Source organism: Dermacentor variabilis, chromosome 5 (genome assembly GCF_050947875.1).
Source record: "Dermacentor variabilis isolate Ectoservices chromosome 5, ASM5094787v1, whole genome shotgun sequence".
In the NCBI taxonomy this organism is placed as follows: Eukaryota; Metazoa; Arthropoda; class Arachnida; order Ixodida; family Ixodidae; genus Dermacentor; species Dermacentor variabilis.
Genome location: NC_134572.1, coordinates 178,187,116 through 178,210,207, shown reverse-complemented (window position 1 = coordinate 178,210,207; position 23,092 = coordinate 178,187,116). Strand labels below are relative to the sequence as shown.

The window sequence follows — 23,092 nt, the reverse complement described above, 5'->3', positions numbered from 1 at the left end:
TCTTGAACGTTCTGGGCGACGCTACGTTGCAGCTTGTGAGCCATGTCAATTAACGGCGCAAGAAGCCATCCCTGCCTCTCCCTGGGTACCTGCAGCCCCCTGAAGTCCCAGTAGAGCCATTTGGTCGTTTCGGCTTGGACCTCATGGCCCTTTTCCGGCATTCGCGTAGGGGACCAAGTGGGTTGCTGTCCATGTTGACTACGCGACCAGATACGCCATTACGCGCGCTCTCCCAACAAGCAGCGGTACGGATGTGGCAGATTTCCTGCTACACGACGTCATTTTGATACACGGAGTTCCACGTCAAATGCTCAAAGATTGAGGCCGTACCTTCATGTCCAAGGTAATTGACGACATCATGCGCATCTTCTCTATCAAGCATCAGCATACCACCTCCTACCATTCACAAACCGACGGCCTGACCAAGCGATTGCACCGGACCCTTACAGCTATGCTGGCGAAACACGTTTCAGCCGACCACAGCAATTGGGACCTCGCTCTAACGTGCGTTACCTTTGTCTGTAATTTTTCTCGCCTGGACGTTGCCGGCTATTCCCCGTTCCACCTTGTACCGCCGTGAACCCAAGCTTCCACTCGACACTTTGCTACCATCGATAACGACCTCGACAAGTGAATAAGCGCGTGATGCCGTCGCTCGCGCTGACCACGCTCGAAACCTTGCACGCGCTCGCCTATCAGCGTAGCAAGGGAACCGGAAGCGTCGCTACGACCTTTGTGACCATGTCGTTAACTTTTCGCCAGGCGCCCTTGTGCTCCTATATATGCCTTCCCGTTGTTAAGAACGGCCAGCTGCAGTGCAAGTTTACCAGCCAGTTACGCCAGCGGTGGTGACCTCATCTTGGAATGCCGCCGCCAACCTCTAGCCTCGTCGCCATTGCGAGTGAAGGAGTTCGACGAAGCAGGCTTTGTGCTGAAACCGCCAACCTCTAGCCTCGTCGCCGTTGCGAGTGAAGGAGTTCTACGAAGCCCCTCTGACGTCGGCTCCGTACCTTTACACCTGTGTGTGTGTGTGCGGCACGTGTATGACAGCCCTCATCCTCCAAAAGGGCGGGTCATCTTGAATGACGTCGAACTATGACGTCGAGCAGAGAGCTTATAAGCAGCGATTGTCGGCTGCTGGGAGTGCTCGTTGTGTGCTCGTCGTAGTGAGCTGAGTGCTCGTTGTCATGCTCGAAATGTACTCGTGAGCTGTGTGCTCGTAAGCTATTTGCTGTATGTTAGTCTTGCGGGCTCCATATGGGAGTCACGCTAGACTGTCGATATATGTCTGGTCTAAGATGTAAATAATGTAAATAAATCTTGTTCACCGAGTTCCTCTCTACGACCTTCAACTCCTTCAAATGGTGGCAGCGGCGAGATCGTCCGACGAATCTAATAACTGAATGGCAGCGGTGAGATCAGCCTACGGCTCCTAGATCGGCCTACGGCTCATAAATCGGCCTACGACTCGGAGACAGCAACGGCAGCTGACGGACGTTGGCATATGGTGACCGACCGGTATCCTGATCAAGTTGGAGGCGGCTTGAGATTGACCACCTCTTGCAACTGACTGGATACGGCGGAGAAGGACTGGCGATATGGCACGTGCTACTTCAGTGGGTAAGCGTTTGGTTTTGGCTGTAAGATTTACCAGGCTTCAATTTCTCTGTGTTTTGGATTTGATTCACTGGGATCTTTTACTTGTATTCTGATTTGCGTGGGCATCGCAACAAGTATTGTGTGACAGCAGAGCCAAAGCTTAAAGTAGCGACCATGGTCCTAGTGTGTTTGACGAGAGCTGACCTGTTGTGGTTGTGTGAGGAGATCGAGGTAGACGTAGAGGAGGACTTGACGGAAACAGAAATTCGTAAGACAATTCTCGAAAGTGAGAATGATTTGAAATTAATAGAACAGATGGGCAAACAAATTCTAAGTAAGAAGCGGGAACAGGAAGCAATTAGGCAAGAACATAATGAATTTAGGCAAAAACAGGATGAAGCTGGGCAGAAACTGAAAGGGGTTTCGCAGGAAGAAGGCCTAACAGAAGTAACGAGGCAGTACGTTGCTGCATTGAACAATGAAATTCAAGGTTTTGAGCAGTTAATCGAGCAAAGTCCACAGCGGCTTGAGAAATCTGAGGGCTGGACGCAGCAAAAGTGGGAGGAAGTAGACAGCAGATTTCAGTCGAAAGCCGAGAGAAGGAGTAGCACCTGCGAGACTAGCAGCACGTTCACAAGTAAACTCGAAGTGCTAGCAGCTAACAAAGCCTTAGTGGCAGCAGAGGCCGTTAAAGGCCGGAGTGAGAGCAACGAGGTGCTGTGCCAACAGAGGACTGTAGAGACAGCTAGGCCAGCTGCTAACAAATTGGCACAGTTACCGCGCGTGTGCGTCGCTTGTAATGTTAGCGAGGTTGCTAACAGGTAGCGAGGTTGTAATGTTAGCGAGTAAAGGGTACTGCTGACCCGATAGACACGAGCACCCATGTCGAGTCAGATCTGCGTGCCGAAGTGATGTGCGAGCTGGACGATGCAGTTGAGAGTAGTTCTCGGGATGGCGAGCTCCGTAGCTCACGAGAGAACAACTGCATTGTTCAGAGATCGGTGCGGCTCTCCGCCAGTCTAGGTAGCCAAGAGTTAAGGATCATTCAGACTGTGCGGGTAAGAGACCGATCCGGGCCGACGAGATGTGTAACGGCCAGCACGAGGCGCGAGATGACGGCATGAAAGAGAGTTCGAGGAGAAAGCGCCGCAGAAAGAAGCGCCGAAAAGATCGGAATGCGGTGGCTAATGTAGCGAAGCCAAAGACGGCGACAGGCGCGCAAAGGCAGGGCGCGGAGAAAAGAAAGGTGCGGTCGTCACGGACGCTGTTGACGCATCAAACACGTTTGAGCCACCGGTCAAAAGGAGACCGAGAAGCATGTTCTGCACGGACGCGGACAAAGGGCACGGGGCAGTTAAATTCCTCGTCGTTCCGTCGTTCTTTTCGACGCTCAGCGTGTAGTACGAAGAAGCGCAAGGTGGCAAGACGAGACCAGGTGGGGAGTAGCGACGCGGTCAGTCGAGGTCGTGATGAAAACGGGGCGCCAGGACGCAAATTGGCATTAGACTGTAACGTCTTTGGGGAGCTGATAGTGAGTCAGCCCTTTTGTTGCTCTTCGGTAGCCAGAGTAGCTTTCGGACCGCGACCACCTCGAGTACGGCTCAAATAGTATAAGTCAGTTGTAAACGTTTGAAAAAGAGAGGCCAAGAGAGCTTCCGTAGAAGGAAAACGTGTTGTTTTGTATTATTTTTTAGCATTTGAAATTTTCGCGATTTGAGACTGGGATTTCTTTCAATAAGTAAGGTATGAGCTTCCTTTATGTTTTCGTTCGAGAAGCTCTGAGAGTTGAAAGACGCGTTTTAAGTAAACCTGTAGTCTCGCGAGATGTTCATTAATGAGTACATAGGCTTACTTTTTTTGTGTGTGCGAGTAACCTGAGTAAAGGTTATCGTTGAGAGGCCTATGGTAACGCGCGTGTGTTTTGGTTAACCTTTTTTATGTGTTTTTTTTTATTTTCTAAGGTTAAGCGCGTAGATTTTCAGTTAGTGCATCATTTGCACTGAGAAGAGCTTTTAGGTCCATTAGCGCGTGTCCTGTGCGGACGGAAGGAAGCAGAAGGTTTATGACTGCGTTGCTCGTGTGTGTTGAGGGCAGCCGTATTCTGACTTCTCTAGCACGTGTGCGTAGAGCTAGGCGTTAGAAGACACATTTGTTTAAAGGTTCCTCTGTGTTGCGTAAGTTACGCAAGTTTGGTTGATCGGTTAAGGAACGTGTCCTGTGTGGACCAAAGGAACAAATGTGAGAAAGCGTAATGAAACGTTTACGTAAGACGCAAGTATGCGTTCGGAATAGGGACCACAAAGCTCGCGCGTTTGTAATTACGTACCTATGGAGTTGGCCAGACGGTTCAGTGGCAGCAGTACGTGAGATAAGTACGCCACTGTGATAGGATAAGAACAGGCTGTTCGCGAAGTTAGGCTGCTTAAGTTATGTTTGGGTATTGGTGTTTGAGCGCCTTCGGTTTAATTCTGCGCAAACCTCTACTCCTGTGCAGCGCGACGGTCGGGTTTTGTCGAACTCAAGAGGAACGTGAACGCTCGCTTTGGAGGCACGAAATTTTGGGGCAAAATTTGGGGATTCCCAGTTGAGTGACTTGCACTGAAATATTGATAGGAAGCCTGGCAGGTTAACAGCTAATTACGGGCGTTTGAACCCTGTGCGGTATTGTGTTGCCGGGTCGACTCTTCTGTGCCAGTTGTTGTGAGATGGTTGAGGGCATTGCAAGTGCGCAGGGGTTGCAGAGAGCAAAGCCATCGTCTTGCTCGCCAGCCATTCTCTTCCTGCCCAGCGGTTGCCAGTACTGGACAGTCGAGATTTTCCGGGCCATGGAGGCGCTGTTAAGAACGGCCAGCTGCAGTGCAAGTTTGCCAGCCAGTTAGGCCAGCGGTGGTAACCTCATCTTGGAATGCCGCCGCCAACCTCTAGCCTCGTCGCCGTTGTGAGTGAAGGAGTTCTACGAAGCCCCTCTGACGCCGGCTCCGGGCCTTTACACCTGCGTGTGTGTGCGGCACGTGTATGACAGCCCTCATCCTCCAAAAGGGCGCGTCATCTTGAATGACGTCGAACTATGACGTCGAGCAGAGAGCTTACAAGCAGCGATTGTCGGCTGCTGGGAGTACTCGTTGTGTGCTCGTCGTAGTGAGCTGAGTGCTCGTTGTCATGCTCGAAATGTACTCGTGAGCTGTGTGCTCGTAAGCTGTTTGCTGTATGTTAGTCTTGCGGGCTCCATATGGGAGTCACGCTAGACTGTCGATATATGTCTGGTCTAAGATGTAAATAATGTAAATAAATCCTGTTCACCGAGTTCCTCTCTACGACCTTCAACTCCTTCAAATGGTGGCAGCGGCGAGATCGTCCGACAACTCTACTACCGTCGAGGAGGCCTTCGAGAGAAACTCCTGTCTTGTTACAGTTGTTACAAAGGCCCATATCGCGTGGTTCGCGAAGTCACTGATGTCACCTGCGAAATCCTACCAGTCAGTCTCGCAACGTCCTCCGCTCTGACCACCAGTGATATTGTCCACGTCGCCAGGCTCTAGCCCTACAACTCTCTGCTTGCCACAGATATCTAGCGGCAACGGTACGGCGCTTCTGCCGCCGGGGGTTGTGTTGCGATACAACAGGCCCTTATGAGCAAAACGAGAACAAGGTGAAAGCAGGGGCCAACGTTTCGACAAGTGGACTTGTCTTCTTCAAGGCGACGTATGCTTTCCTCGCCATAGTATACATAGGCGGGGTTCTTCTAAAGGGGAGGTGTAATGCGGGTGGGTGCGGCAACGAGGAAGGTGTGTTAGCGTTTCGAATTGAGAATAAAGGAATGCTGTGCAGAAGGCCAGGCCACCCCACCCCCGTCTGTCAACCACGTGTCAACGCATGCGTGTTAGCCGGCGTGTCAACGGCGTCCGACACGCCGGCTGAAAAAAAAAAAATAAGAAAGGAAAGAGAAAAAAAAAGGGGGGGGGGGGGGGTACGCCATGAAACCAAACTAAGTGTTGTTGCCTATAGCTTGAAATTTAGCGTAGCGAATAGATTCTAAAGGTCCCTTTGAAACGTTTATGCCTATTGGTTGCAATGTCTTGAACTTATGGATAAGGTATGATTCTCTGCATTTTCTTTCTCGTTCAGAACGGAAATTTGACTGTAAGATGTAGAGTGTAAGTTCATCGAAGTTATGACCTGGTTGGTTGAAATGCTCGGCGACAGCTTTGGGAAGCTGTGTCTGCGCAATGTCCGTTTAATCTGACGTTCATTGATTATCCTGTTTCACCGACATATTGTTTCTTTAGACGCCTTCCGTCGAGTAGGCCTACGACCCTTATGAGACATGGCGCAAAGGAAGACGAAGACGGGCAACTGGGCTTGGCCCGAGCTCGTTACTACCTTGGTCTCTGGTTGCGCTGGTTTTGTAAATACAGTATAAATAGTCTATTTTGTCGGTGACTTTCCGCACGTAACAGTATCATCATCACACGCTAGAAAGGGGGCTCGCTCGGCTCGTGGCACTCATGCTATGAACGACCTTGGCTTTGCGAGGTTCCGTGCTTGCGAGGAATAAAGTACGTTCCACATATGTACGACTGACTGGGTGTGATGTGTCGCAGCAGTGAGCAAGAGCAACAAATGGGACTCGAAGGCGCAGCTTACAAATGTGGTGTTCTCGTTAACTGATACCGCGCTCGTCTGGCACGAGAACCACAAGGGCATCCTGACAAGCCGGAACATTTTCGCTGAGGAAATTGAGTGCTGTTTCGGTGACACCACTGCCAAGAAAAAGCGTGGCGAGTTGACCCTCACCCAAAGATATCAACTTGTTGGTGAGACTTGCATCATATTTACCGAAGAGACCCTGAGGTTGTGTCAGCATGTGAACCCACTTATGTCAGAAGAAGACAAAGTTGGTCATCTACTCAAGGGGATCGCTAAGGACGCCTATAGTTTCCTCATTGGCAATGACAATTTGAACTCGGTTTCTGATGTCTTAAGACATTGCCACACCTTCAAAACCTTGAAGATGCACGCAATAACCACCAAATTCGGTCGGTTGGCCAACCTAACGACAGTAGCAAGCATTGACATGAGCTCGTCGTCGGACCTGGCCGCAGCCCGAAAAAAAGACAGAGCGAGACACACACGAACGTTAATTTCTTTCTCTGTGCTGGCACAGAACTGGCGCTGAAGTGCTCCGGTACAATATACATACGTATATTTCAGTGTATGAATCGGCTCACCAAGCTTTCTATACAAGTCCGTTGCTATGGTTCATAGATCATGTGCGTAGCTTTGCAACTCAACTGTGATCAACATTGTAAAAACAGCAAGAAGGCAGATTACACAAGTACTGTGTCTGCTTTAATTGCTGTCTGTGCATGGGGAGCACTTGCTTTTAATTGTGGCAGTAACATTGTCAGTTTTCCTCGGCCCAGATCGTTGGCTGAGTGCAAATCAGTGTAATTTGTTTACTGTGCTGCTGCCCTTACAGCTTCTGCTTATTTCCTCTGCCTGCACCTTATATTTGTTGTGTTTATCAAGCTCTGGCCTGCCTCTGCCTCGTTGAAGACAAGTGGACATAACTACTGGTTGCTGTCGGTTTGCTCAGTCTGAACCTGGTACGTATACCATTGGCTATAAGGGCATGCTGCTGCTTCTAATGTAGCTACTGCTTCTTTAAAGGTGGATTTAATTAGCAGTGGCTTGAGTGATGTATGACATAAGATAATTATTGTTCTAGAAAGGTGGCAAAGCTTGTCCACAAATTTAAGGTATGGAGATGCTTAAACATTTCAATGTTTACTATATAAATGTTCTAAGTTGCCACAAAGTATTACATGCATTTAAAATTGCAGTTGCAAAAGACATAGAAGAAGAATCCAGAAAATTTGCTTCCAGATGTCTTGAGACAATCAATTGCAGAAAAAGAATTATATTGTGAGCTGCCAATAATTGTCATCAGCTCCAGCCCATTTTTCTATACAGTTACTGTTGCTTTGCTGCCTGTTGCCATCACGTGCTTTCTATAAACAAAGAATTGAGCCCCGCAATTCCTCTGATTTTTCTCACTCATAAAATACAAATGTCTTGACTTTGGCAGCCTTGGTGCCTCATCGTAGACAACGAGGGTTTATTGGCCAGTTGCCTGCTTCTGAGAACATGTGCTATGTATTGAGGGTGTTTTAAAGGATACTTCATATCTGCCATCATGACTGAGTGCTGTTTCCTGGCACTCCTAGGACTGTTTAGTACACATGTGCAGCTATCCAAGAAAATGGGCATTGGGACAACCACCACTGTAGCTTACTTGGTAGAGCATCATTAAAATTTCTTTCTGGGTGAGTTAGTACATACTTGATTTAGAGCACAGCAAACGCAAGGCAGAAAATATGGGTTCAGCTTAGTTGTCTCTTAATGCAAAGAATTATCAAGATCCATCGCAAAGAATTATCAAGATCTATCTCTGGGTTTCTTCGTACATCTGGCTAGGTAGCCTCAATAATAATTAGTGTCGTGCCTGATGGCAGGTCTTGAATCTGGGTCTCTAGTACAGCAGCCCAATTCTTTATTGATTGGGCTACAGATACATGCATAGCATGCCCGATTAAACTCACTGGTTCTCTCGTAGTAGCTAATGCTTTCAGATGTTATGTGACGCAGAGTTTGGGATTTGCCCATTTCAGCTGAGATGCAACATGAAGCAGGTGTTGCGTCTGCTTTGGTGAGCCATTGCGCATGCAATTGTTTTGGTATGTCTATTTTGGCGTATTGTGCTTTGCATTTCATGTGGTGCTAGGGATTACCTCAATCACAGCTTCAATGCTCTGCCCACAAAACCAGTTGTAGGCAAGTGCTCAAGAGTGACGTGAAGCTCATTCATTCTCTCTTGCATACAGCAGGTAGTGCATCCAGTTCAGTGCTGTGTACATGTATGGGGCATTTCTTTTATTATTCTGCTGATGTGTCATGTGTTGTACATAGGGGGAAAGCCAGTCCTACACATCACGGTTGTCAGTGCCGCTAAATACAGTGCAGTCTTGCTGCCTTGACATGCCACAAGAGCTGACATCTGGGGGAGAGGTTGCATATTGCTGTCCCTTGCCATCAGGCATAGCCAAGGCTGTAGTTAGAGCCCGCATACAAAGTTTCAAGTTGAAAAGTACAACCAGCCCCCTCAGCAAATGTTAGCATGAATTTAGCTCTAAGTGTGATTTATGCCAGGAATAAAGATTCACACGAAAGGGGATTGGTCACTGGCCAAGTAGAGTGAGCACGAGCACCAACAACCGCCTTCTTTCACATCCTTTGTTGGCGCCTATCTTTGACGCTACATAGTAATTAATTAGTTTGCTAAGCTATCTACAACAAAGAACTCGCTCGAGCATAGAAAAAAACATGAATATAGGCACCTGCGTTTCTCATGCTTAAACCACAATTTTGAAGTATCAAACAAAGCATAACATAAATGATACATTGGGCCATAGGCGGAAGGTTTTCATTTTTCCGGGGGGGGGGGGGGGGGGTAACCAACCAGTCTCCTGAACCCCATATATATACAGGATGTCCCAGCTAACTGGACCAAGATTTTGAAAAAAACCTATGCGTTCTTCAGAACAGAAATCGCATGGATGTTGTTAGCGTTTATCTAAACTTCCAGTACCATTTTCTTCCTCATACTTTTTTTAGTAATTAGCCGAGATAAATTAACTTTCTAAATATAGCTTGAAATGTTCAGGCATCAATGGGAAAGTTGTGGAGCTTCACAAATATTGCCCAACCCAGGTACTTCCAACAAGATAGACTTAGCGTGGCCGCTTTTATTCGGGAAAAACAAAAGCCCGCGAAGTTTAAAAAATATGATATGACATCGCGCTCTGTGCACCCGAATGCACCGCGATTACAGCGCTCTCATGAGTGATTTCTAAAAACATTGCCAGCGCCGTGCCTTCCCTTCACTTACGAGAGAGGGCTTCAACCTTTGCTCGGCTCTGACATTACCGGCAGCGGTTGGCGATGGCACTCCGAAAAAGTGCTTTGTCAGCCGCTGCCAGTTCATCTGGGTTCACTTCAGCCACTACATAAAACATCTACATCAAATTCTCATTGTTTGTCTGGGTCCACTTCGTCCTGTATATAAATCACCTACATCATTAAACCCTCGCTGCTAATCTGGGTCCACTTCAGCTTGTATATAAACAATCTATGTCATTAAACCCTTGCTGTTCATCTGGATCCACTTCAGCCTGTATATAACCATCCACATCATTAAACCCTTGCTGTTCTTCTGGGTCCACTTCAGCCTGTATCAAAACCATCTATGTCGTAAAACCTTCTGTTCATCTGAGTTCCCTTCAGCCTTTATGTAAACCATCTAAGTCATTAAACCTCCGATGTTCGTCCGGGACCACTTCAGCCTCCTCGTGTTCCTTTCGTGGTGCTAGTCCGTAATATCACACCGGCTAGCCCAATTATCAAATCTAGTGCACTATAGGGTCATCAAGCCCTGTCTACAGCACAAGGCACATATTAAGACATTAGAATATTTAATGCCTAGCACGTCACTTTCCATAGCTGCTGTTGTTAGGGCCATGATAACAAGTTATCTATAACATACACTATGTGGTTTCATTACAGCTGAAAGATAGGTACATGCTCATACAGATATAGGACTGAAGTGTCCTATAGGAGCTGTTATGATGTTGCATCATACCATGACAGTGAAAACGCCATGTCATGCTTACGAGTGCTGAATTATTTCTGGCTGGCAGATTTGAGGTTAGTTCAGAATGTCATAATTGGTTATGTAATGATTGGGCTTCCAAGTTCTGTGAATAACATTAGAAGTGGACTGCACTGTATTTATCGCACATCGCTGAAGGCACACTGCAAGCATCAAGGGGGATAGTCTGTAAATGCCCACTTAGTGTGCATGTCCATTTCGTCTGCTGCTGAAATGCTGATTGGCTGGGGGCGCCGCCTGCCTCCTTCTGACACGTACCCCAGCCCAGCCAATCAGAACTTCAGCAGCAGACGAAGTGGATATGTGCACTAGGTGGTGACTTGCAGAATACCCCCTAAGTCACTGCGCCTGAGACTGGAATGACTTTCCGAATGAACTAGCAATCATCCGCAATCTTCTGTGCTTCAAAACTGCTATCGAGGAAGCAGACGCATCTCCATCATGACCACAACTTCCATCGATATTCGTTATTTTTATGCCCACCCCTCATGTAAAGTTCCTTGGATGGGAACCTTGACGTAATAAATAAATAGTGTGCATGTTGTGTTGGCATAGTGACATACTACACAATTTGTTAATAAGAAAGGATGGCTTTATTTAGAATATCAAGAAGTGTAAATAAACAGCACTTCAAAAATACATCTTCCATACAATTGAGAAAAACAAGTAAACCTCTTCCTTTAATGTGGTTATTGAGCAAATTATGCAAAGAGTATTCTCAATAAGTAAAAATATTATTAGCAGGTACTAACATGTTGACAACACAAGAACCACAGTATTTTGTGACTTAGTACGCTCTTTGGCATAGGAACATGGGAACACTCCAGATACGTCATGGCGGTAAGTTATAAGTAATCAAGCAGTGTTACAATTGCACACAATAAAATATTTTCTTCACACTCACTTTGTATTGTGTGGCCTGCTGACCAATCACTTCTATATGTAGACGTTGTGTGCTGACAGTGTCTGATGATGACAACAAAACTGATGAAACATTCGCTCGGCATGAGCTTTATCAACAGCATAAGCTTCTTATGTGCTCATATGCATTTTTTAGCTGCAGACGATTTAGGGCACAGTCCTGCAATAGAGCTGGACCTCGTTATAACGAAGTTGCATCTGACAAAAATACCTTCATTATATCCGATATTTGTAAGAAGCATTTCTATAAAAATAGTTTATTTACTGCATTATATTCAATAATTTGTTATATCCATGTTGATTATATTGAAATTCAACTAAGAAACTGTCCTCAATTATGCTAGCTTCTGTCTCATTTAGCACTGCAAGCACGGCATTTTCCCACTGATTCATGTTTGTGCTCAAGCACGGAAATGCGCACAACTTATAATGTTTGCCTTTGGTAAAATTACATTCTAAAGTGTGCACAATGTTTAAGAGTCCAACTAGACCAAGCCAACTAGCTTGGTCTTTACATGTCAACAACAAAAAGTCCAGCATGTGGCAATACCCAAATGGATGACAATATTATGCTTGAACAACATGTGAAAATACTATGAAGTAATGCAGCTTAAGTCACCGCAAGTACACAGGTCATATCTTAACAGCCACATGCAAGCGGATATCTGGCATTATCTGCACTGTCTGTCAATAATCACAGCATCATCAACAAGCACACAAACATATGCTGCAAAATCCTAATGTTTGCTGTGAGCTCGTGTCCTTGCTAGGTTGGACGTGCCTCCCACTGAGAACAAGCGCACGAAGCTCTTTCAAGTTCATGTTAGAAAGATAGAATATATTGCATTTGGGTCTTGTGAGGTAAACTGCTCAGAATGTTGGCGCTGCGTTATGGCAGACCGCTAGCCTAGGGCAATCGTATCTTGAGCATGAACTGTCATCGTAATTAATTCACTCCGCATAGCCCATCCATCTAGTACATAATTTGAGCATTCCAAGAATGTTTCCCAAGAAAACTATGATATCAAACAGCAGTGAAAATATTAGCATGCCGGTAAGAGAAATTTTCCCGATAGGTGGGGTAGTTAGCTAAACAAAAGGTTTGGTTCATGTTTCCCACACATTCCTGCCAAGACATGATTTTGACAGGAGTGGCTGTTAGGCACTGTTGTGTCTGTATACTTCAGTGTGTTGCTAATTTGCACTTCAATAACATGCCAACCAGCTCCAAGATGAGTATGTAGTCTTTCACAAACAACTTGTCAAGAAAGAATCTCATGCCTGTGGAATTTGTTATGACACGTATGAAAAAGAAAACAAACAAGAGATATGAAATCAAGTAATATACTATCAGTACAAACAAAGCAAAGTTAAAATGAAAATTGCGATGTCCCGAGATCAATTTGGCCTTGACCCTTGCAGTGCCACTGATATCCCAGTACATTCTCCACTCTCCCCAGAAAATTAAATTCTGCGGTTCTATGTGTGCAAACCACGATCTGATCATGAGGCACACCATAGTGGGGGAGGCACACCATAGCAGAGAATTTTCACCACTTGGAGCTCTTTAACGTGCACCCAATGCACGGTACAAAGGCATTTTTGCATTTTGCCCCCATCAAAATGAGGCCGCCACGGCCAGGATTTGTTCTCCCACCCTCCTGCTTAGCAGCACAACGCCATAGCCATTCAGCCACCATGGCAGGTCCCTGTCTTTGGCTATAATGTACTAAAAGAAATTCTTTTCTATTTCTAGCTTCTAGGTTAATGTCATCAGGTTAAGATACAGGCAGCACACATGGTATTTTTCTACTGCTTGCTATGCACACTCGTAAGATATGTTGCATGTGCTACCACAACAAAGTAGAAAATGGAGAGAGCTCATGTGCAACATTGTCTCCGAGATTGTCTGTGCCGTTCGAGGCTGTAAATTGGCCAGGAACATCACCTGTGGTACACCGATCCTCTGCTTCGCCCAAATAAAGCACAGGGGTAAGAAAGCACATTGAGACATTCTAACCAGAATCTGCCATGGCTGCAGCAACACCTCGTGAGAGTGAACAGATACGAGTTAGTCAAATGGTGGGTGCCCATCTTGGAGGCTATACCACGTCTCAGTGTAGTTGCTGGCCATGCGGCAACCCTTGGGGCAAACCTAGCAGGCGAGTAAGCCAGGCAATGGAAAGAGGTTGTCTTTACCCAGCACTCCCAAGGCACAGTTTGCAAATTTTGGTGGTAATCAAGAACTATTGGTTAGCGCCATCGATCATCCTACTATTAGAGGAGTCATAGGAAAAAAACATAACCCCATCATGCGGAAGTTTACGTTCAACGCATCCCTGATGTCACTTAGTCCCTTATCCTGATTCCTTTGTTCAACACTCTACCTTGACTATAAAGAAGCGCGCGACTCTCAGCTGATGTGGTTGATACTCATTAACATGTTCTGTTGCAATTACTGGGCCAAGATTCTGTAACCAGGTACTCTTGGACAGAGAGAAGTTTATTAAAAATATAGCAGAGAGGTCAACCTGAGGTTGACTCCTCCAGCCTGCTACTCTGTGCCAAGATGTGTACCGACGACATGGACTGAGGGCGTGAATAAATATACAGTCTACACTCATTAAAACGGACCAATTCCCAATAGACTTTCAGATATAACGGGCAATATTTCAGCTGTAGTTTGTTCTACTTATTTTATTAATGCAATGAAGTTCACTTTTAAAGGACTGTGCTACAACAAACTATCGGCTAAATTAGATGAAATTAGCAGCAATTTCTTTTTGAAAATCAGGCGTATAAAACATACTTTTGCCCTGTCGACACGGGCTGACAACTGATTTGCGAGGGTCAGCTACATGCCTGAGGAAGAAAGGCGGGGCAGAAGCGCGCCGTCTCCTTTCATGCGTGCGAGGCACGGGGAGGGTGGCTTCTACTCTGGTGGCTGCTGCTTACGGCGCGGTCGCGCGGGCACCGTATCTTGAAAGCGATCTGCAATGTGGACCAAGTGCACCAATTGCTGGTAGCTTCATATGCTCTGTACTTTCGACATTTAGTTCACATTGAAGTGAGAGACAGAACAAAGGTCAATTCGCTCACTGCTGCAGCCATGCTTCCTCACTCTGTGTTGACAGCAACTTTTCAGTCATCGGGCGAGATGTATTTGTGTTTACCTGTGCGCACATGACACCGCGCTTGTTAATTTAGTTTGTAAGCTTATTTTTATGCCTTATACGGCCGACAAAACTACTATACTTACTTTGCATAGCAGTCTACTAATTTGCTATCGCAATCAAGGCTTTGCATTTCGGGCTATCGTTTGTCACTCACTCTTTGCAATAATGTTGCAATCGAGACCAAAGTTTTGGAAGTGAGACGCTTTGGATATTATGGACTTCGGAGAAAATGAACACTTTCGTCAGTTTATAAAGATCCGTTGCAATGAGAGTCTACTGTATAACCTGTCAGATGAACCTTTCACAGCTGTAAGTCAAGCCCCGTGCTGTGCAGGGATGCAGAAGCGCACAAACTGCTCTGCAATTTGATTTACAGTCTCTAGCCAATGCCTCAGTGCCAGCACATTCATCTGCCTTTTGATTACCTCTATCAACACTCTTGCTCCAAGTTCTGTGTTGGCATTTTTTGTGCTTGTGTCACATTTTCATTTTTACTTTACGCCAGCACTATGAGGGATGTTCCGAAAATAAGTTTTGTCCTTTTTTTTTAAAGAGAAGGCAGTACACCAAGCAATCGCCATAAGAATGCACACCTGTTGCTGGTGACTGAAGGAGGGTCAGTGGAGGAAAATTGAGGCATGCGCAAAGCACCAAAGAAGAGAGAGTAGCAGCAGACTGGCATGCCCGAGGGTATTCGAGTACAGATCGCGATGGCAGACAGATGTGCGTTGACAATGTGGTCACCAATGGAAGTGCACACTGTTATTGGCTATAAATGACCACCTATTCCCAGCATTGAAAGCCGCGCTCTGGCGACGTCATTTCTTAAACAATGCTGAGGTGGAGCAGGCTGTGCGACAATTCCTTGAATCACAGGGCACAGAGTTTTACCAGAGTGGTTTCTTCAAACTGGTTGCACACTACAACAAATGTCTCAATGTCAGTGGTGACTATGTGGAAAAAGAGTGCAGGGTATTTAGTTCCCGATGCCATGGTGTATATTTTTTTTTTTGGTAATGAAGTTTCCATGTGGAAATTAATTACTAAACTTGCTTTCAGAACGTCCTTCGCACTTGAAATGCTCATACTGTTCAAAGTCTACACATTTGCATGTGAGAATCATTCTGTAGTGTGTTTTAACTCCTCTATGCAGTGCTCACCTGAACCCTTATGGTAATTGAATAAAATATGTGAAGAAAATTGGCTGCAGTATGTACTTTATCTGAAGGGAAGCGGCGTTCTGCACTCACTGTAATCAAGAAACAGTCTCAAGAAAAGGCCTGTTGGCATGTACGAGGTGAGTTAGGAGAAGCATTTGCACTTTTGAATACCTGGAAATGCTGCAAACAGTATTTCACTTTTTTTTTTCATGGTAACAGAGACCATTAGCAGCTTGTTTTTACATCAGAAGGGCAAGAAGCCCAGGCACAGCTCTTGTAGTTGTTAAAGCAGTGTATCTGTGAAAGTCAATATGTTTTGTTGAAGTATTAGTAAAAGTTTCTAGCCAAAGCTTATGGTTGCTGGCGTTGTTCACTCAATACAGTGGGAACTACTTGCTAAAAAAATGGTGCTAGACGACCTGAATACTTAGTCAAGTAACTAGACAAAAGAAATCTCACAAATTTTAGCACTTATGCCTCATGGCAAGGTAGCAAGTTTCATCACGTATACCATGACCAATGGCATTAAGTACTGACAATAACACCATCCACCAAAGGTGGACACATTATCTACGAGTACACAATTTTAGCAATAAAAAAGCTGGAAGGCGTAAGAAAATTGGCGTAACGTCGGCATGCAAACACAAGCACGTGCAGTGGCATAATGTTGGCATGCAAAACAAATGCACCGCATGCCAAGGGCCCTTAAAGCTTTACATGACTGAGAGTTGCAAAATCGGGCAGCTTTATGTCCTTGATGTGCCGCGACAGGTTGACGTTCTTGACAGCTGTGATGGCCTTGGCAGTGTTTTTAGCGATACCACCCTGAAACAACAAAAGAAAATCTTTTATGTAGAGACATTCAGCATCACAACATTTATTCCATGTTTGCTCTTTCATCCTTTGCTATGCTCATTCGCTCGTTTACACTACCACCACCGTTGATGCTAGCAGCAGAAAATGGCACCTAAGAGCTGTGGTCTAAAAAAGTAAATTCTGGTGTTTTACGAATCAAAACGATGATTTGATTATGAGGTACACTGTAGTGGGAAACTCTGGATTAATTCTGACCCCCTGGGGATCTTTAGCATGCCCCCAATGCACAGAAAAGAAAAAGGGCATTTTGACCCCATCTAAATGCAGTCACCGTGATGGGGATTTGATGATGATGATTGGAGTTTATCGACGCAAGGGCCAGAAGTGGCCAAACAGTGCCAAATGTGATGGGGATTCGATGCCGCGACCACGTGCTTAGCAGCGAAACACCATAGTGCACCGCTGCGAGTGGGCTTTTTGACGAAAACATGCACAAGAGATGTACAAGAGAGAAGTCCCAAGATGTGCAGCTAACATTTTGTCTTGACTCGAACGATGACCGCTGCCGCCATTAGTTGAGCAAATGTCCAGGCAGTGCAGAGAAACACACTTGCAAATGTTGAAGATTTATTGCACCATACTACTGCCATTGAGCGAGTGGCAGCACACACCTTCAGCTGAAAAAGTTGCCATTATCCGGTGAAAGTGTCTGGCTAAAGTTTGCACACCTGACCGCAGTCCTACATAACGCAAAAAGCCTTGCCTGCAGCCACACCATGCCGCGAAATGCAACTACAGAGAGGCACGAGACAGGTGCGTGGGTGCACATTTTAAAAATAATTTGCTCGCCTAGAATGAAAAATATTTTTGCAGAAACTATCGACGATAATTGCCACTGTAAGTAAATAGCCAAACACCTCAAAAAAGCTGTATTTTACTGAAGGAATGGTGTGCTTTGTGGCATACATTGTGTGCAGTGAGGATATCCAGGTAGTGTTTGTTGTTTCATGGCGTGATTTCACAGAGAACAAAGAAGTTAACAAGATCATCTGTGGTGGTAGCATAGGTAGACAACATGCGCATCTCAAAGAAGTCCAACGGTGTGCATTTGGCAACACATGTGCCTCATAATTTCGTTGTGCAAGCGCATATGATCATTTTGTTGGTGCCTTTGTATCGGAGGTACAACCTCCAGCCATGAAAATCAGCGCGAGAGCCAAAGAAAGCTGTTAGCTTGAAAAGCTACTTACCTTAACTTCAAAGAAAAATAATGTTGCCTCTTGGCTAACCAAAACACTGCATTTTATACATCTACTTAAACCATCTTACTAGGCAATTGGTAGTAAAAGATGAGGCACTATGCTATTTTCTGCTGCTTCAAGCATTTTAATGCACACATTTTTTTCCTAGCAGCGAGATTTTCCAGACAGCTCATTTGCATCCTTCCTAAGCAGAAGATGTCTCAAAAGTGACTCTGCAGATAGCACAACTTTCTGTTGAAAATTCCAGAACTTGCTGGTTTTTTACTTTCTTTTGCCAGGGTTAACACATCAAGAATGAAAAAAAAAATATATATATATATATATACAACTTGCCATTATCTCAACCTGCAACACTAACAATCATTCAGGAAAGTTTGAAAGCAATGATGCACAAAAAATTCAATTGAACCCCCCCCCCCCCTTCTTTTTCAAGCATTTTCACCACCGACACAAAAACAACATGGTGACCAGAAATCAAGCAACATTGCTTTTGGACAAAAACAATTTGCAGAAACACTCATAATGATAACAGTCATTGAATGTGTGTTCTGGGTGACATAGCCTAGTCAGGCACTTGCTGGGTCTTTTGCTATGCCTCCCAAGACAATTTGTGTGAACTGTCTTCAATAAAGAAAGAGTGAAACATGAATTGCGATTCTTTAGAAAGAAATGGGAGACAGTCTGGTACGCTTGTTGCGGAATGGCTCTTCACTCAGATTGGTATAGAATGTAATTTTTGAGTAAGGACAGGCAAAGTCCCAATTGACCCTGATTTTTGTCTTCCCACAGTTGCCTCACGTCATGTCATAGCATGTCTCTGCCTTTTTCACAAGTTCTTTTACTCTTCAGCACCAAACAATGATTTCACTAGTTCTGCTAATTGCATATCATGCAGGAGCCATCAAAACGCCATTTATCTTCTTCAAGCTAGTGCAACAATACATCAAAGAGCAATATTTCTTACGTACCGCCCAAAACTGGAAAGACTTTCCCATCCGTAATGCTTTGATAATGTATCACCTCCAATTCAAGTCCACTATCAAACGAAATATAATCGTGTAACCATGACTGCTGTACTAATTCCCACCCTATACGTAACGTGTCACATCAAAGACTAAGGTATACATAAGCAAAATAAAAGACATCTAAACTTCATTAGACTATTCAATAGGAAAATATAAAAGATCAGATAAATACAGTTCAAGCAGATTATAAACATAAGCTGTTAACTTCTTTCTCCTCACCACAAGAGGATCGCTTGAAACCCTCTCCACTGTCAATTCAGCCAAGGAAAAATAGTTCCTTTCTTTGAGAAACTTTAAATGGTATTGCAGTAATGACAGCAAGCCCATTGTCAAAACAACAATGCTGAGCTGAGGTTTCTTTTGTTAGTCCACTCTTATTAATGTCATGCCTCAATTTTCTTTCTCTTGTTCATATGGCAGACCATATGAAGCCAACATATAATAAACCCAAGGAAAGCATAAGGGTGATTATTTGCAGCTTTTAATTGAAGTGGAGACTCCCACGATAAGCTAAAAGGAAATAAAAACAGGAAAAAAAAACTTGCTGCTGGTGGGAGCCTAACCAACAATCTCTATCGGCTCCCACAGGCGGCCAGTTGTTTTTTCGTCCACTGTCATTTTCTTATATTATCATTTTTACACTTAAATTAAAAGATGCAAGTAATTTTCCCTATGCTTTCCTTGGCTTCACTAGCTCTTGGTTCATATAGTTGTGATTAACACAAGTTGGGTCCTTCTCATTCAAAGGGCCATAGTTTTTTTATAAATTATGAAGCACATAATTGAAACCGTGACATCAAGCATGATAATGCCAAAGCACGAGACCTGCTAGCAGGCCAATAAATCTTAAGAGTAAGCTTTACCTAGGAAGCTTTATCATATAGCTCTGAAGATGTTATATAAGTACATGGGAATGCAAAAATATTTGTTCAACATCCACTGAACCTAATTTGATGATGTTCACTGCATTTATGAGAAGTCAAAGTCTCCCAACTGCTGGCAGCAGATTTTCGTTTCAGTCCATCAATTCATTTACAAACATTGGTGAAAAACAGAAAATTTTAGAAAATGAAGCACAACACTGTGAATGAACCCCAATGAAACAACACTGCGACTCTTCTAAACTGTGTCAACTACAGTTTATAGAATTACACTGGATACAAGACACTAAAAGCAAAAGAAACTGATATATTATAAATTTCTCTTAATTATTACCAATACCTTGTGAGTACGACTTACAAAATTTGTGCATACAATGTAATGTAATGGTGCTGCTGTAATGTTGGTGCTGAGTTACAAAGTTGTTATCTTTGTGTTTCAATCAATTTTTCTTGGGTTACTCATTTTTCAAAATCTTTTGTAAGAAAACTTAAATACCCCCTTAAACAGTTCTGCTTCAAACAGTCAATAGAGTCTGGTTTTGTCGCCTAAATCTGATAATTGTCAGTAAAGTTACATTGGCAGCTGTCTACCGAGATAATTTCAGCACTCCACATAAGTTCAAAAAGAAAAATTAGAGGTGGCAGCACAATGAACAGTTCTCTTAAAATTACAGGAACATTTAACGTCACGGGACATCAGTACAGGAGTGAGCGACTGCCAGCAATAGAAGACAACATCAAACAGACATGCATTTTTGATGACCTTTAATTAAAGTAAGCATAATAAAAGCCATATCATTATAATTTGCAAATTACAGTGAAACCTTAAGCAAACCATTTTAATAATCTCTTAAAGGGCTCATTAAAAAAACTACTATAATGAATATATTATTTCGTGTCATATGGTTCCATAACATTGTTAAAGCACATAGGTACATTGATGACGATAGAATGTCTACTTGTGCATATATGTAACATTATATGCTTATGTTGAATATGCAGTCCATTTTTGTTTATTGCCTCTGGTTCCAATTTTAAGCAAGCTTCGTTTAAATAATCTTTTGCAACACATCAGTTCCTGAAATTTCACTAAACAGGGTACCAAGGGCTTCTGTATGATTCAAGGAATTCAATAAGACCAACCTTATTGCTCTGCCTTCTAGAACAAGAGTTGTGAGATTTCAATGTTAGTCAACAGAAAAGCACTTTTTCGAGTTTCAAATTCAATACCTCGGAACTCATGTTCTAAGTAAGGCACATCAATAAAGTTCGTCTTATTGCATTTCTTGAATCGTACAGAAGGCAATACCCGATTTCAGGTATGGAAGCGGCCAAGGAAGTTTTGGAGAAGCTCTGGGAGGAGCAAATTTAGCACTTTGGAGCAGGTTTTGAGCAGTAAATACGAGTTTTGGAGCAACTTAGTAAATGTCAATATGAGTGAAACGCAGGCACATGAACAAAAGGTGTACCTTATTTCACTTTGCAGAACACTATTAGGTTATAGCAGATGAGTTCTGCAGAAGACTGCAAAGCAAGCAAAATTCATGACAGGGAAAAAATAGTTCTCCACCTGACTGCAGCGTGAAGCTACAAAGGAAACCCCATACAGGTTTTGACGCGCCAAATTTCTGACATGCCCAGCTGCTTCCAAATCACAGTGTACTGTTGTTCTCCTTCACTTTCGTTAGTTCGAACTTTCGTTAATTCGAACTGAAGCGGCTTACCCTTGCGGTTCGAATTAACGAGCTTTTACTGACAGACAAGCGCTGAGTGCCAACTGGAAGTTTATTTCAAATTCTCCAGCAATTTTATACCTTTTCCAGCATAGGCATGCGCACACCAGTGCAAATACATCTGCAAAATCAACATCATAATCTTACATGCAAAAAAAGCTATTTCTTTTCCAACAAAGCAACAGAGGGAATGCTCGCACCTTTACCTCCTTGCTTTGGAATGTGATATGCCTCTATTATTTCTCTTTCCCTCTTACTTTTTCCTTTGCCTATGAATTTTGTCTTTTCAAATATGGGAGTGCATGGACACTTGTTACAATCTCCTGCTAAATGACTTCCACAGCCATTCTTCACTTTACTGCAGTGCTGAAGAGCTCTGTCATTGAAAGACTGTCCCGTTTGTCCTATTTAAGTTGTTACACAGCTCGGCGGTATCTGATAACGTTGTACGTACAGTCAGTGAAACGAGATTTATGATTGGTGGATGAGCATGTATGCTGGACATATCATCCTAGATCTAAGGAAACCTTGTTGCTCTATAAGAGCGCATGCTCTAAATTGAGTAAGAGGGGCATAGCAACCACATGCATTAAGGCAGCACTAAGTCTAAGGAACGAAGTGACTGCAAGTCCGTCGGACACAGTTGCTCGGTGCAACTACATTATTGGAACTCCATTTTCCCTGCCTGTGCACGTGGTTATGGCATGCTTCTTCTTCAGTTCACAAGACAATGCTGCCCGCGAGCGGTGGACAAGGTGGTTGATGATGACAGCGGTACCACATCATCTTCTCAATTTTATTCATTCTGTAAATATACTGCAGTGCCAGAGCTGTTCAAATCGATTTCCAACAACAGAAGGTGCTGAATCAGGAGCTTCACCCTGCAGCTTTTCACCTTCCTTCTCCCTGAGGAGTCGCAATCCTTTATGAACTTGAAATTGTCAAGTGAAACTTGAATTTGTTCGAAGTTGCACACAACAACATAAGTCGCGAATTTTCCCCACAATACCTCAAACCTTCGTGTCGCAGCTGGCCGCGCTCCTCCCGATCTCCCAAATACAAGATTTGGTATGGAAGAGCGAGCTTTCCTTCTCTCCCTATGAATCTGATGAGTCTGGCCCACCAAACACAGCATGTTGCAGCGCATGTTGCAGACATTTGTACCTAGGCGTGCCGGCATTGCAGAGTGGGGTCGAGTTCAAGTCAATATTTCGCATTATAGGTGGTGCCTCCAGGACACCAAAGCGGGAATGGCGACACCAGAGCTAGAACCTGGACTGGTCCGTGGGTTGGGGCTCGCTGGGGCCTGCGCGTGCCAAGGGTATAAGATCGGCTGTCTGCTATTGCGGACATCCATTTTTTATGCGAGCACCCCCTGGCACGCTTCGGCCTCCACGGCCCCAACCGAAGGCCGTCCTGCTTCCGGCTTTGATTCCCGCACTACCCCTTGGGTGCCCTGGAGATCCTGTGCCGCCTGCTTTGTTATAACTTCAGGTGCTCTCCTGAGGCCTCTGTTTGCCGGTTACATGTGCCCTCCTGGAGCAGTGCTTGTAAAAAATCCAATCTATTGTTGCGACAAAAAAAGCGACTCGCAACTTATATAAAACCAGTCAGAACCTTGCCCCTTCAGACACAGTGATCACCAACTGGGGCGTCCGTGCCCACTGCCTCAGTGTGCGGGCAGCCAGCGGCGGAGCGTAAACAAACTCGACCGCACTCCGCAAGGCCGGCATGTCTAGGGCACAAATGCATACAACACGCGCTAAGAAACCTCCTCCGTAGTACCTAGGC

The 23,092-nt window shown here is 44.5% G+C and overlaps 1 protein-coding gene across 5 annotated transcripts in view; it reads right to left on the bottom strand.

Moving 5' to 3' along the window:
* Positions 1-10,897: 10,897 nt before the first annotated feature.
* Positions 10,898-23,092, bottom strand: part of LOC142583364 (AP-3 complex subunit sigma-2-like) — a 39,546-nt gene continuing 27,351 nt past the window's right edge. For 4 of the 5 annotated variants that reach the window (XM_075693792.1, XM_075693794.1, XM_075693795.1 and 1 more), the window contains one exon: positions 10,898-16,409. In XM_075693792.1, the coding sequence (XP_075549907.1) occupies positions 16,290-16,409 (120 nt within the window). In that variant the 3' untranslated portion in view covers positions 10,898-16,289. Of the gene's footprint in view, positions 16,410-18,630; positions 18,699-23,092 lie in introns of all 5 variants that reach the window. The other variant, XR_012828607.1, reaches the window with a different exon arrangement.